This window comes from Gopherus flavomarginatus, chromosome 3 (genome assembly GCF_025201925.1).
Source record: "Gopherus flavomarginatus isolate rGopFla2 chromosome 3, rGopFla2.mat.asm, whole genome shotgun sequence".
NCBI lineage: Eukaryota > Metazoa > Chordata > Testudines > Testudinidae > Gopherus > Gopherus flavomarginatus.
Genome location: NC_066619.1, coordinates 46,202,909 through 46,219,308, shown reverse-complemented (window position 1 = coordinate 46,219,308; position 16,400 = coordinate 46,202,909). Strand labels below are relative to the sequence as shown.

Here is a 16,400-nt window from a genome sequence, read left to right as displayed (position 1 = left end):
TTGTGCACCACCAGTTGCCATTGTTTAAAGTTTCCAGTAGGTTCCTTCTGGAAAACCAGCAGATAAGGGAATTGTATATTCTGTCTTTTATCAAGATAGTATCCTTTTCTGATATGTGACTTCCTTCCATTTTGTTGATGCTTCAGGCTGCATGATCCCAGAGCACTGAACGTTGTCAAGGCCTTTGAATCATACTGTCTAATCTGCTGGTCTCTTAGGATCAGTATCCCCTTTCTCACTGGTTTTGTTTGTTTTCTTTGAAAAGTTTTTGATTATGCAGAATCCATTGTCTTGGCGCATTTGTGTTGAGGTTCTGATATGTCGGGGCTTTGCCCATAGAACCAAGTGCTCATTGAATCATCTGTTAATACTTTGAGGCCTGAATCAAAGTTTTATATTGAGCAGCTTTTGGATGAATTCTTTTTGGAGTTTTGGTTAATCAGTACTCAGCTTGTGAGCCATCAGCACTTTTACGAGTGTATCAGCATATTTTGAGCATTCAGCACAGGTTTTAGTTTTATCTATTTTGGTATGATATCCTCCTCACCTGCAAAGGCAGGCAGCTTGGTGGCTTCAAGAAATGTGACTGTACCAGGAAAGTTTCTCTCATAGAAGATCAATGTAGATGGATTTTAAATCTTGGAGTCAAATATGACAAGCATGATTTATAAAACTTGTTTGGAGAGGATCACCCAGATAACCCTCGGGTCTAGTGGGAATTACCTGAAATCTCTGCCCCCACAGAAGCATCCTGAAATTTGACTGAGGTCATCTTCATAGAGAAATAGGATTATTTATGTGTATTGATTTATGGGTTGGCTTCAGCACCCCACATGTTTTCATGAAATGCTTATGACTGTAGTAAGGACTATATGTACAGGATTGGGATTACATATTTTCTCCTGTTGGAATGTTTGGCTGACCAAGGACACCACTGAAGAAGTTGTCTAAGAATCACTACATGTCCCCACCAAAGCACTGGAGTGATTAGGAGTCATGATAAACTACACAAAGCAACTCCTTGCTTGTCTCCCATAGACAGCTGAAATACATAGGAACTTTGCTAGACAGAGCTCAACTTGAGATCTTCCTGCCTCGGCAGGATCGAGGACATTAAAGTCTGACACAGCAGATGTTGGAACTAGTGTGTGTCAACCTGGACCAGGCTACAAATGCTGGCAGGCAGGGCTTTGGCTGTATTCATAATAGCCATGGCAAGTCTGCATGTAAATCAACCTCAGTGGACCCTGAGATCCCCAGTGGAGGCAAACATCACAAGAACCGTCACTTTACATCAGTGTAACAGAACCACAGAGCTTTGCTATCCTGGAGGTAGTCCAGAGGCAAGCTCCAATTAGTAGGATCCCCCAAAGTATCCAAAGTACATGTCCAAAAGTGGAAAAGATTTTAGGCGAGTGGCAGACATGACCAATTTAGTAGACCTAATGAACCCTCTCTAAGCGCACACATAATTTGAAAGCTTATTATGTTTACTTTAAGATGAAGTATGATGTGGAGCTCACAAATGGTGCTGTTACCATAGAAACAGGATTTGCAATGGCACCATCAGCATGTTAAAATGACCACTTTGAAATATTTGCATTCATTTGTTAGTTTAGTGGCTTTATGTATCATTTCATGACCTAAAATTGGACTTCACAACAACAATCTAAAGGGTAAAGCAAAATCTAATTATAAACTTGTACAGGTATTATTGAAAGGTAATAGGACTGGTGATGTTTCTAGTCGTCATCATTATCATCATCTTGTTTGTTATGATATCTGAGAGTGTGTGGGTTACCACACTGTTCATTGCCTTGGTATATATGCAGTTCTGTGCAGGGAAGATTGTTCTGACTAAAACCACAGTTGATTGAGTAGCAACCCCTATTGGTACAGGCAAAAATAAGGACTTGTAGACGCTCAGGTGCCATTGGGCCCTTGAGGAGTACAGGAACCAGTTCATCATCTACATTTTTTGGGAGGGGGGAGGAGGAGGAGGATGTCTGAGCTGGGGGGCACAGCTGGGTTCTGGGAGAGAGGGAGGGAGGCTGGGAAGGCACAGCTGGGTTGTGGGAGGGAGGGGACCAGTTTCTGGGCTGGGTGGGGCCCATGGCTGGGTTCTGGGGGAGGGAGGGGAGCCTGTGTCTGCCCTCTCACCCCTCCGGCTGGGTTCTGGGGGAGTGAGGGGGCAGAGAAGCAGGAAGAGGGTTGTCATAGGGATTTCTTTAACTCTCTACTCCTGGGGGAATTTTTGTGAGTCTGTGTTATTACAGACATACTTGCTGACAGGTAATTTGATATAAATTACCAAAATACTTGAAACTGCCATGATTATGTAGTGTTATTTTGACAAAATTTGCTGAATTTTAAAATATTGTGTGCAGAATTTTTGTTTTTGTTTTTTGGTGCAGAATTCCCCCAGGAGTAATGTTCATAATATGAATGTATGTTGTCATCTCTAATGTTAATAGCTACCTATGCATAAGTCTCACTGAATTTAAAAGCCTAGTTTCTAGAGTATTTTAAAAGGTAGTGTATGGATAGGGAATTACAAATTAAAACATTCTACTAGGCATATGAGACTGCATTGTACGGTCAAAGCTTGCAAACGGAGAAGCATTAGGTTAGAGATTCACATGAATTTATATCTACTCATGATGCATTACAAACTATGGGCACTCAGTCTATTCCTGCACAACATTCAGTGTGAGATGTGATTGATCTGCTCAGCAAATTTCAATTGAAAGTATAGAAAATTATTAACACTTTGATAATTATATATGCGATGTGAAAATATTTCATGTTAGTGTGTTGTAAAATGTTGATTTTTGTCACATGCTAAACAGCTTAATCATTTCTAGAAAAAATATTGCCCATGCAAAACCAATAAAAATATATTGTCGTTTGGTAGCTTTGATCAATAAATGCCACATTAAGGTGTTGAAATTAACTTAAACAGTAAAAACTAGTCATTATCATGTTGCAGTGTTTCTGGAACTGCAAAAAAAAAACAACATTCTTTTTAGTACTGTTGTTTCACCTTGTCTGCTGGCTTACGGCACCACTTGGCAGCTCCCCATCATACCTCATCTAAATGTACATAAAAAAAGCTTGCAAATGATGTATAACGTGGGTGTGTGTAGGCTGGGTACATTAAACTCCATAAAGAGGTCCCTTTTTGGAGAATTGCCATGTCTATTTGTGATTTGGTGCAATCAGATCTACATGGATCCTTCAAATGCCTCCCTCAAACTACTTGACTGTCCTTCTACCTTTTGAAGCAGGATCAAAGATCAAGTCCATCTGTTTGTCATGTGTTTTAATTTACAGTGAGCTAGCTGAATGTAGACCAGGGACCTCTGCAGCCACCTGTTGTCATGTTCATGGGGAGCATGATACTTTTCTGACCTCCTAGTTAAAAATTCACCCTCTGGCATGGGAGAGTTGTCTGGTTCTGACAAAGCCAATAAAAGCTCCTTTTGAGCCGTCTGTAAGCTTAGCTTTCTTTAATGGAAAGCTATTTTCCCCGTGGCCCTGACGTCATTTGCAACGCGCGTGGGTTTTGTTATTTCTGAGCTTCAGGGTCTAGTAATTGATTCACCTTTAGACAAGTTTTTACAAGGGTTAGATGTTTTTCTGGCATTAACATTGATTCCTTTGCACAGATGCTAAAACATTTTGACCTAATTGCATTTATTGTCATATTAATATTTTTCCTATTCTTGTATACCTCCACAAACTCTACATTAAAAGGGCATTAAATTGGTTGTTTATGTAATTGTAAACTAAGTACAAATGTTTTATTCTTTTGACACTGCATTTATGAGAAGGGCCATATTTAAATAGCTGTGTGATGGCATTTCTTACAGCTATTATCTGGCAGATATTCAGTTAGTTTACATCACTGCTCCTACTCATTCAAGCAAAGCAGTTTCTAGTGCAAATCTCAAGGCAGGCAAAACACTATTTGCCTAAATTTAGATTAAAGGGAGAAATCCTTATTCATTCTTTGTGCTACAGAATCTGAGGTTTGTTTTCTTTTAAGATATCTCTTGAGAGGCCAATTTTCAAAGGGGGGAGTTAAAAAATCAAGGCAGACACACACATCCTTTCCAAAAAAACCCGCAAAAAAGCCTACCAAAATAGTCTAGCCCAAAAAATCATATAAATTAAAATAAATCTTGTTTTGTTTTTTGTTTTTGTTTTAAGACTGACATGATTTTTGGTCTCTTGAGGTTGATAATACTGTAGTTTACAGAAGGCAGAATTAATGTTGCATGGATGTGACCTTAGTGACTGTGGTTGATTAAGGTTGACGTGCTTGTTAGGGGAATGGACAGTTTGTGTTTGAGAGTGTCTGTGGGGTGTATATTTATGAGAAGGTGACGTAGGTATGTAGGTGCACTCTTTATTTCCTGACTTTTGTGGTTTTGAGTTTGGCATTGTATTGTCCATTATCTGGTTTTCACTGTTCATAAAAAAAAGTTTAAAATTAAGATTGAAGAGACAGACGTTCACTTTAGTTTCAGATTACTTGGTTTTACCATATGATTATCCAATTTACTTGTGTGAGAAATTCTTTTCACTTCATTGATGCTATCTCTAATGTAGTGGTTGCATATGAATGAGCCTCTCAAAAAGCGCTCTCCCGTGTTTTTCAGTAGGAGTGAAACCACACACTACCATCAGTTAAGAGGCTGGCATTTCCTCAAAACCTTAGCAAGTGGAAGGGAGGCTGCTCTTGGAAAAGATACTCTGTCTTTCACTGAAAGCAATGGAATTGAAGCCATGCTGCCCTCAATGAGGATGACCACCTTAGGGGCTCAGTAGTTAAGAAAAAAGGCAGGAAACTGTCAGACAGGGGCTTGTTGACATTACCAGCATTTTCATCAATCCTTTGCAGCAGTATAGCTAAAGAAACAAACTAGTTTAACGCTAGTCCGTTAAATAATGTGGTGTGATTTTTTTAAACAAATGTTTTATTGATCAGAGAATAAAGAACTGTTTATCTATGTGAATTTATATTCTACCATTCTTCATTAAGAGTTTTTTTTTTTTAAAAAGGTAACATCCGGTCTAAAAATCTAAAAAGTTTGAGGTTTTTTTTTTTTAAGTCTTAAGACCTCGTCTGCACTACAAAGTTACGTCAGCATAAGCTGCCTTGCACTGACCTAGTTGTGCATGTTTCTACACTTAAATTTGTCTCCTACCGATGTAAGCTCTCCATTATGCTGATATAGTAGCACTACCTCCCCGAGCAGTGTCGAGCCATGGTCAATGTATTGAAGTTGATGCAGCACAAATGTAGACACCACATTACTTGTTTCGATCCTAACAGTCCTCTAGCAGCTGTCCCACAATGCTCAACACTGACTGCTTTGGTCACAAATGTGAACTCCTGACAGCTGTACACATTGGGATATATATCTCACTGAGATCTAGTTTTGGGAGTAAACAAGACCACTTCCCCTTCAATCTACCAAAAGCACATTCAACTGTAATTTTGCACCTGCTGAGCTGGTACTTTAATCTTTCTTTGGTGCTGTCCAGGTGGCTGGTCTATGACTTCATGAGCCAGAAGAGTAAAGGGTAGGCGGGGTCCTTTGAATCACTGTTGGCATTTCTACATCATCAGTAGTAATCTGCCAGTTGGGAAAGAAAGTCCCTGCTTGTAGCTCTCTGAACAGTCCTGTGTTCTTGAGGTTGCAAGGGTCATGCACCTTCCCTGGCCAGCCAACACAGATGTCAGTGAAGTGTCTAAGGTTGTTCTTCAAGTGATTGCTCACGTGCATTCCACAGTAGGTGTGTGTGCTCGCCACGTGCACTAGTGCTGGAAGTTTTTCCCTTAGCAGTATCCGTACTGGGGGAGCACCTCTGCGACCTCTGGAGTGGTGCCTCTATATCACACTGTAAGGGGAGCCACACACTCCCCCCACCCTCGGTTCCTTCTTGCTGCCAGTGAAGGTAGTCAGAACTTCATGCTCTAACCTTGCTGCAGCTTCTCTAGTTAGCCTTAGTAGTACAGTTGTTCCAACAGTTGAATAGTTTCTCAAGTTAGTTGACTGGGCTCGGGGCATGCCTTGTGCCCCAGGCTTCAAGTCATGCGACTCCTGTCGCAATTCTATGTCAAGAAGCGACCCGCGTACTCAGTGTCTCCGCTGCTTGGGCAAAACTCACATAAGTGAGGCTGCAGGATCTGTAGATCATTCAAGCCATGGACTAAGAAGGAGAGGGACAGTAGGCTTTGTGCTCTCCTAATGGAATCAGCGCTGGCCCCGGCACCGGCATGCAGAACAGACTCAGCGTCCAGCACCACGTCCTTGGTGCGGAGCGAAGTCCCCTCCACTAGCTGGCACCACTCCCCCTCCAAGAAACAAGGGAAGACTCAGCGGTGGCAAGAGAAGGAAAAGGGTGAGGCTGGACCCGAGCTGGGAAGCCTGCTATCCCCCTCAGGACCCAGGCCTCCAACTCACATTGAGTGTAGCAGCCTAGTCCCATCCCCGCATCCCTCCCCTGCAGTGAGGATGTCGTTGACGTTGGAGGCTGCACAGGCCATGCGTGACAGCCTAACCCTCCCGGTATCCCGATCTCGAGGGAAGTGGCTACTGGGAGCACAACAGACCTCCCCGATGCGGCACAGTCCCTGCTCCGAAGACCACTCGCTGCCTTGCTTGACGCGGTCTTCCCGCAGCTCATGCCAGCCCTCTACCCCACTCAGGCTGACCAGCTTGCCACCAGCACTGGAACCTCGGGGGTCCTCCACACCTTGCAACTAGGGACACAGGCACCAGGACAGGTGCTGCCAATGCTCTATCTCGCGATGCAGCTACCGTGGCCGATCCCGACACCACCGACATCAACGCTCCGACTCGAATTCCTGCTCTACCAGACATCACACACGGGACTCGTCTCATGGTCCACTGGCACGTTGTAGCTTCGGCCACTGGGTCAAGTACAAGAGCAGCACCTAGGATGGGTACTGATCCTTGTCATTGAGGTCCCGGTCAAGCGGAAGGCACTGTCACAGCACCGTCACTCTCACTGCTCCTGTGGTGCCATACGGTCGACAGTGACTTCAGCATTGGCACCCAGCCTCCTCTCTGAGCGAAAACAAACTCTGCCACCCAGCCCCCAAGTTGGTCAGTGGCATGGCACACCATGGCAGGGGAAGTGGTGTCAATGGGCACCGTGGCCACAGGTGCCCGCCCAGACGAGATCTCACTCAGTGGCTGGAGCATCCCAGGCTTCTTCGGCCTCCCCTCCCTCGTCAGAGGGAAAAGTGAACGGGTCTCGAGCCGACAGCACTACACCCGGATTCTGACGTGGGCATTGACCCACCGGTACCCCCCCAACACTGTGGGCACCGTGCTGGTCCCCTCGCTGGCACCAGAAGAGGCCATAACAGCACTGCCACCCATCCCACAAGGAGGACTTCAAGGCTCACCAGGAGCTCCTTAAGCGGGTGACATCTAGTCTCCCTCTCCGGGCTGAGGAGATGGAGGAGCCATCTGATTCTCTTTTTAATGTACTCTTGTCCTCAGCACCGGGCAGGTGGCCCTGCCTCTCCACCAGGGGGTAGCCAGTATCTCGACTACCCTCTGGCAAACCCCAGTTTCCTTGGCCCCTATCTCCAAGGAAGTGGAGAGGAAATACTTCGTGCCGGCTAAGGACCATGAGTACCTGTATTCTCACCTGGCAACTAACTCCCTGGTGGTGGAATCATAGACTCATAGACTCTAGGACTGGAAGGGACCTCGAGAGGTCATCGAGTCCAGTCCCCTGCCCTCGTGGCAGGACCAAATACTGTCTAGACCATCCCTAATAGACATTTATCTAGCCTACTCTTAAATATCTCCAGAGATGGAGATTCCACAACTTCCCTAGGCAATCTATTCCAGTGTTTAACTACCCTGACAGTTAGGAACTTTTTCCTAATGTCCAATCTAAATCTCCCTTGCTGCAGTTTAAGCCCATTGCTTCTTGTTCTATCATTGGAGGCTAAGGTGAACAAGTTTTCTCCCTCCTCCTGATGACACCCTTTTAGATACCTGAAAACTGCTATCATGTCCCCTCTCAGTCTTCTCTTTTCCAAACTAAACAAACCCAATTCCTTCAGCCTTCCTTCATAGGTCATGTTCTCAAGACCTTTAATCATTCTTGTTGCTCTTCTCTGGACCCTCTCCAATTTCTCCACATCTTTCTTGAAATGCGGTGCCCAGAACTGGACACAATACTCCAGTTGAGGCCTAACCAACGCAGAGTAAAGCGGAAGAATGACTTCTCGTGTCTTGTTTACAACACGCCTGTTAATGCATCCCAGAATCATGTTTGCTTTTTTTGCAACAGTATCACACTGTTGACTCATATTAAGCTTGTGGTCCACTATGACCCCTAGATCTCTTTCTGCCATACTCCTTCCTAGACAGTCTCTTCCCATTCTGTATGTGTGAAACTGATTGTTCCTTCCTAAGTGGAGCACTTTGCATTTATCTTTATTGAACTTCATCCGGTTTACCTCAGACCATTTCTCCAATTTGTCCAGATCATTTTGAATTTTGACCCTGTCCCTCCCAGTTTGGTATCATCCGCAAACTTAATAAGCGTACTTTCTATGCCAACATCTAAATCGTTGATGAAGATATTGAACAGAACCGGTCCCAAAACAGACCCCTGCGGAACCCCACTTGTTATACCTTTCCAGCAGGATTGGGAGCCATTAACAACTACTCTCTGAGTACGGTTATCCAGCCAGTTACGCACCCACCTTATAGTATCCCCATCTAAATTGTACTTTCCTAGCTTATCTATAAGAATATCATGCGAGACTGTATTAAATGCCTTACTAAAGTCTAGGTATATCACATCCACCACTTCTCCCTTATCCACAAGGCTCGTTATCCTATCAAAGAACGCTATCAGATTAGTTTGACACGATTTGTTCTTTACAAATCCATGCTGGCTATTCCCTATCACCTTACCACCTTCCAAGTGTTTGCAGATGATTTCTTTGATTACCTGCTCCATTATCTTCCCTGGCACAGAAGTTAAACTAACTGGTCTGTAGTTTCCTGGGTTGTTTTTATTTCCCTTTTTATAGATGGGCACTATATTTGCCCCCTTCCAGTCTTCTGGAATCTCCCCCGTCTCCCATGATTTCCCAAAGATAATAGCTAGAGGCTCAGATACCTCTTCTATTAACTCCTTGAGTATTCTAGGATGCATTTCATCAGGCCCTGGTGACTTGCAGGCATCTAACTTTTCTAAGTGATTTTTTACTTGCTCTTTCCTTATTTTCTCTTCTAAACCTACCCTCAGTGAACCACCGGGAACATCATGGTCAACCCGTGCCCACCGCCAAAGACAAGGATGCTAGGAGACTGGGTACGATTGGCAGGAAGGTTTATTCCTTGGTGAGTTTCCAGCTCAGGGTGGCCGATCATCAAGCTGAACCAGTATGACTTCAGCCTATGGGGGTCCCTACCAACGTTTGAACCTCTCCTCCCGGAGCAGGACAAAAAGGAGTTCAGGGGTCTGGTAGAGGAAGGAGTGCAGCAGCAGCTAAAGCAGCCCTCCAGGCAGTGTCGGACGCAGCGTCGGACGCAGCTGACACGGCAGCTTGCTCGATATCCTCCGCCATATCCAGGCGCAGGGTATCGTGGCTTCTCCTGTCCGGACTGTCTGCAGAGTCCCAGTCTTTGATGCAAGACCTTCCCTTCGACGGAAAGCGTTGTTCGCGGACCAAACTGATGTCCGCCTGCATGGGATGAAAGACTCCCGCACCGCCCTGCAAACCTTGGGCCTGTATGTCCCTCCAGCAAAGGACAAGCCCAGGCTGCAGGCTTTGGCTCCTCCTGCTAGGAGCAGATATGAGCCCCTGCCCAAGAGACCGAGGGAACAGAGGCATAGGTCCCAACGTCAGTCCCGCTCGGCCCCATGGCCAGGCCCCTCGAAGGGCAAAAGGCAGGGAAAGAGGCGGTTTTGACTCTTTGCGGGGGGCCACTGGGCCTGTTGCCAGGGAAGCCCCCCAGTAAATAAAAGTTTGTGTTCTGCAACTGTTTATCTGCCTTCCGTGTAGAGTGGGCCCGTATAACGTCGGACCAGTGGGTCCTCAGCATTCTCCAAGGGCTACATGTTGCAGTTCTCTCACACACACACACACACACACACACACACACACACACACACACACACACTCACACTCTGTGTCTCTGTCTCTCTCTCTGTCCTGGGTGACCCGGAGCACACCCACCAGCTAGACCAGGAGGTGGCATGCTCCTCTGCCTGGGGGTGGTGGAAAGGATACCGGTAGAATTCCAGGGCAAGGGTTTCTACTCCCGGTATTTCCTAATCCTGAAGGCGAAAGGCAGGCTCAGACCCATCCTAGACCTACGGGATCTCAACAGTTTTATGGTCCACTACAGGTTCCGGATGGTATCCCTGGCCTCTGTTGTTCCCTCCCTGGACCCAAGGCATTGGTTCGTGGCCCTAGACCTCCAGGACACGTATTTCCATATCCTGGAGGTTCGTGGCCCTGGATCTCCAGGACACGTATTTCCATATCCATATATTCGAGGGACACAGGTGCTTCCTCCGATTCCTGGTAGTGGGGGACCATTACCAGTTCACGATCCTCCCGTTTGGCCTTTCCACGGATCCCAGGGTTTTCACCAAATGCATGGTGGTTGTAGCAGCCTACCTCCGGAGGAGAGGGGTGCAGATCTTCCCATACCTGGACGATTGGCTTCTCAAGGGCACTTCCTGGTCCCAAGCGCAGGCCCGGGTGGGATTTCTCTTGTCCACGTGCGCGGATCTCGGCCTAGTGGTGAATGGGACCAAGTCTACGTTAGTTCCGGTTCAGCGCATAGAATTCATAGGGGTGCTACAGGACTCATTAGAGGCTACAGCCTTTCTTCTCCAAGACAGGTTTGAGACCCTCAAAGGTCTCATTGCCTTGGTCATGGCCTTCCCTGTGGTGACGGCGAGGGCGTACCTTCAGATCCTCGGGCGCATGGCGGCATGCACATATGTGGTTCGCCACGCCAGGCTCAGAATGGGGCCCCTCCAGCTCTTGCTGGCCTCCAAGTTTTCCCAGGCCTGGGATGGGCTGGACAAAGTTTTCATGATACTGTCCCAGGTAATTGCTGCCCTTCAGTAGTGGTCCCTCCTGTGCAACATGCTGCAAGGGGTCCCCTTCCGAGAAATCTCCCCCTCACTAGACCTGGTGTCAGATGCCTTGGACCTGGGCTGGGGGGCCCATATAGGGAACATTCAAATACCAGGGAGATGGTCGGCCTTGGAATTATCCCTACACATAAACGTCAGGAAGCTCAGGGCAATACGGTTGGCATGCGTAGCTTTCAGTGGGCACCTTCACAGTAAGGTGGTCAGAGTCCTCACAGACAGTACAGCTGTGATGTATTACATCAACAGATAGGAAGGAACGCACTCCTCGGCCCTATGCCTGGAAGCCCTGAGCCTGTGGGATTTCTGTATAGTCCACAATATCTCCCTGCGAGCCTTCCACCTACCCGGCATCCGCAATGTGCGAGCTGATTTCCCACCCATCAGTATGAGTGGTCACTCCACTGGGAGGTCATACTACAGCTCTTCCGGGAGTGGGGAGTTCCCCAGGTCAATCTCTGCTTCTGCCCAGAACCAGTGCTGCCCCCAGTTCCCCTCCAAGGGAGTGGCGGGAAGGGGGGCAATCTTGGACACTTTCCTCCTTCAGTGGTTGGGCCAACTTTTCTATGCCTTCCAACCTTTCCCCTAAAAGGCAAAGTCCTGCAAAAAGTAAAAGCAGACAGAATGTGGGTCATCCTTATAGCCCCGGATTGGACCCGTCAACACTAGTACGGGACCCTCCTGCAACTCCTAGCACTCCCCCGCAGAGGCTGCCTCTTTGGATCTCCTCTCCCAGGAAGGAGGATGCCTCCTCCACCCCAACCTGGCCATGCTTCACCTGACAGCATTGTTGCTCCGTGGTTAGATGAGGAGGAGGGGAGGTGTTTGGAGAATGTCAAACGAGTTCTGTTGGAAAGTAGAAAGCCATCCACACGACGGACGTACCTGGCCAAATGGTCCAGGTTCTCTGGGCGAGGGAGCAAGGAACCTCCCCATAGTCTGCATCGCTCTAACTTATTCTCAATTACCTCCTGTCCCTTAGAACCCAAGGGCTAGCTCCCGCCTCTGTCAGGGTGCATTTGGCAGCCATATCGGCCTTCCAACCGCCAGTACAGGGCCACTCAGTCTTTTCCCACAGTATGACCTCCCGCTTTCTAAAGGGCCTGGATCATTCATTCCCATATGCTAGGCCTCCCATGGCACAATGGGATCTAAACCTAGTGTTATCCCGCCTCACAGGTCCTCCCTTTGGGCCCTTGGCCATGTGTTCCTGGTCTCACCTGTCATGGAAGGTAGCATTCCTTGTTGCTATCACATTAGCCCAATGTGTCTTAGCGCTTAGGGCCTTGACCTTAGATTCCCTGTATATGGTCTTCCACAAGGTCCAGCTTTGCCCACACCCTGCTTTTCTCCCGAAGATTGTCTCCGCCTTCTTTATGGATCAGGACATTTTCCTGCCGGCACTCTGTTCTAAGCCCCACTCCTCCAACAAGGAGCGCTGCCTACACATGCTAGATGTGCGTAGGGCACTGGCTTTTTACCAGGACCGAACCAGGTCGTTCCAGAAATCCTCACAGCTGTTCGTTCCGACAGCCGACTGGATGAGGAGACAACCAATTTCCACCTAGCGCCTTTCCCACTGGATTACCTTGTGCATACGCACGTGTTATGACCTGGCAGGGGTTCCCCCGCCACCTGTTGTTAAGGCGCATTCTTCAAGAGCTCAGGCCTCATCGGCTGCCTGTGTAGCTAACGTCCCTATCTAGCTCATACGTAGAGCTGCCACATGGTCCTCTGTCCACACCTTTTCTTTGCATTATGCGATTGTCTCCCAAGCATGGGATGACGCGGAGTTTGGTAGGGTATTACTGCATCCTGGAAACCCTTAAACTCCTACCCACCTCCATCAGATATAGCTTGGAGTCACCTGCTGTGGAATACACATGAGCAATCACTTGAAGAAGAAAGGACAGTTATCTGTTCCGTAACTGGCGTTCTTTGAGATGTGTTGCTCGGGTGTATTCCGCATCCCATCCTCCTTCCCCTCTGTCGGAGTTGTCTGGCAAGAAGGAACCGAGGGTGGGGGGCGTGTGCGGCTCCCCTTATAGCACGATATAGAGGTGTCACTCAAGGAGTTGCATTAGTGCTCCCCCCATACAGGTACTGCTAAGGGAAAAACTTCCGGCACCGGTGCACATGGCGAGCACACACACCTACTGTGGAATACACCTGAGCAACACATCTCGAAGAACTCCAGTTACGGAACAGGTAACTGTCCTTTATCCACCAGCGCTTGTATAACCACAGAAAAATAGCCCTTTCTATTGATGGACTTTGTGTCAAGGGGGTCTGATGCCAAAATAGGGATATGTGTGTTGTCTGTCATGCCACTGCAGTTTGGAAATCTCATTGCTGCAAACCCATCCTTTATGTCCTTCACGTTGCTGAGAGTTACAGTCCTGTGGAGCAGGAGATAATTAATGGTCCTGCATGACTATGGCTCCCACGGTGGATTTTCCAACTCCAAAATGATTTCCCAAGGACGGGTAGCAATCCAGCGTTGCAAGTTTCCACAGTGTGATCACCACTTGCTTCTCCACTGTCAATGCATCTCTCATTCTGGTGTCCCCATGCTGGACTGCTTGCGTGAGCTCAGTACACAGATCCAGGAATGTGGCTTTGCACATCCAAAAGTTCTGCAGTCACTGCTCATCATCCCAAGCCAGTGTTACGATGCAGCCCTACCAGTGAGTGCCCATTTCTCAGGCCCAGAAGTGGCGCTCCACCATTTGCATCTATTCTTTGATTGCCACTAACGATATTGAATTGGTTTGCTCTATGTCCCACAGCAGTCTGTCTTCCAGAAAATTGTCATGTTCCCCACAGCTCTTCTTGCGGCTCTGTAAATACCAGAGGATCATGCCATCCTGTAGTTGTAGCACTTGTAACAGTAGTGTAGAGCTATACAGGCTCCATGCTACTGTTGGTGATGGCGGACAGTGACAAGTTCCACATGGGTTTGTAGGATTTTCGAAGTAGGCATGAAAATTATGGGATAGAAATGGCATTATGAGGTGGAGAAAGGTGTATGGTGGGAACTTGATCCCACAGTCCCAGTCCGTCCTACATGACTCTCTTCTGTCCCCCCTCATACATTGCCAGAACTTTCCAAAAGACATTGTGCTGGACAGTGGTGAGCTGCACATTGGGATACCTACCCCTGCTGCTCCACACTGCGTATCGACACAAGCACTCCTGGTGAGTATGCGTGGTGCTGATGCAAGGAGCCAAGTATGCATGCACACAAGCAATATACTAACTTTGGGAGCTTTATGCAGACGTAACTTACGTTGGCAAAAGTTTGTAGTGTAGACATGCCCTAACTTTAAGACTACATAATTTAGGAACTGAACTTCTAAAAATACGTTATTAAACTGACTGTTTACATTTTATAATTTTCATTGCTTTCCTCAAGTCAGAACAGAACCAGAAGGTTACAAAGGTTTCTTTAAAAGGAAATATGTAGTGCACCACTGTAAGAAAGTTTGTCATTTTTTTCTCTAGTGGATGGATTTCATCTCTGACTGGGCTTAATGAGAGTATTCCTGTTGGCATTATGATGATAATCATAACAGCACTTTTCACAGCATCTGCTGTCATCTCACTAGTTATGTTTAAAAAGGTAAGTTGCTTTGTTTTTACTATTTCAGACTTCCACTTACTCCACTGTCCCCTGATCTAATTTTCTGCTTTAGGGAAGTCCTCTCCTGCATCTTCACAATTGATAGGGTTGATTGCTATTCCTATAGGTCCTCTTCCTGCTTTGCTTTACCTGTACTGATTGCATTTCTGTAATACCTTGTTGCTTGTGTTTCCACAGAGACAGAAGTCACTGCCATTTTGTGTGTGTGCTGTGTAAAACAAAGATACTATTTAGTCTGTGCAAACTGAAATTGTCAGTGGAGGATTTGAGTGTGGGGATAGTAAAGACAGTAAGTGGTGGGGAGAGAAGGAGAATGTAACACAACCTGCCCCAATGAAAGGACAGGATACACTGCACTGAGGTGCCAGGCACTCCAGTTGTCATTTTGCAACATGGGGGACTAATAAGTGGCCTGATTTTCAGAGGTGCTGAGTAATTTTCATCTGTTCTTGGAGCCGTCTCCCTTTGGAAGTCAGTAGGAGCTGCCGGTGTGCTGCACCCTTGAAAATCAGGCCACCTTTATTTAGCATCCTAGCTTTTGAAAAATTGCATTCTCAGATACTCTAGTAATAAGTGCTTTAAAAATTCCTAAGAAAGATGTCCTGGACTTGACAGCACTGTAGAAATATTTCCTAGATCAGGATATAGTACGTAGAACCCAGTTCCTTCTTGTTCGCCTGCTATCCAGAGGCATAAAATTAGACACACAAAATACCCAAATAAGGTGCATGTTATTCAAATGCATACAGCGGTAGCCTCTCTGTTATCATTCTAGTTTTCCTATCTTATCTTTAAGGAACTATTATCTTTTGGGGATTTCAACCATCCCTAAAGGATTCTGTCCTGCTGATATTTGGGAAGAAGTTCAGAGGTGGCATGGCATCCAGTTGTTATCTTCTTTCCCTCCAAGAGCATATCCCGTTCCTGTGCTATAACTTTTTAAAAGGCGTTTCCCTTTCTCCTATCCTGCTGTTCCTCATGGCACTGATCTGTCACACTCAGTTCTCTCCCACACACAGTTGGGTTCCTCAGGAATACATAATTATCTGGACATGAGCTATTTACATCTTTATTGATATGGAATAACATTTATATGAGAAGCCAAATAAGATGGAACTTAAACCTTCATAAGCTTCACTGAAGGAAGGATGATGATCCCCCTGTCTTTGTATCTGAGTGTACGTCCAGACTACCCCGCCATATCGGCGGGTTAAAATCGATTGCTCGAGGATCGATATATCGCGTCTAATCTAGACGCAATATATCGATCCCCGAGCGCGCTTACATCGATTCCGGAACTCCATCAACCCCAACGGAGTTCCGGAATCGACACGGAGAGCCGCGGACATCGATCCCGCGCCGTCTGGACGGGTGAGTAATTCGATCTTAGATATTCGACTTCAGCTACGTTATTCACGTAGCTGAAGTTGCGTATCTAAGATCGATTCCCCCCCCCCCAGTCTGGACGAGCCCTAAGGAACTATCCTAGGGAAGCAACAGGAGGAGGGATGGTGTTTCTGGAGGAGTACTTAACTGATTTAGGGTGAGCAACCGCAAATGTGGATTGGAGGGA

At 46.7% G+C, this 16,400-nt stretch overlaps 1 protein-coding gene across 3 annotated transcripts in view; it reads left to right on the top strand.

Annotated features, from left to right (window-relative positions):
- Nucleotides 1-16,400, top strand: part of SCAMP1 (secretory carrier membrane protein 1) — a 94,499-nt gene that overhangs the window by 73,473 nt on the left and 4,626 nt on the right. For all 3 annotated transcript variants that reach the window (XM_050947083.1, XM_050947082.1, XM_050947080.1), the window contains one exon: nt 14,689-14,806. In XM_050947083.1, coding sequence (XP_050803040.1) covers nt 14,689-14,806 — 118 coding nt within the window. The remainder of the gene's footprint in view (nt 1-14,688; nt 14,807-16,400) is intronic.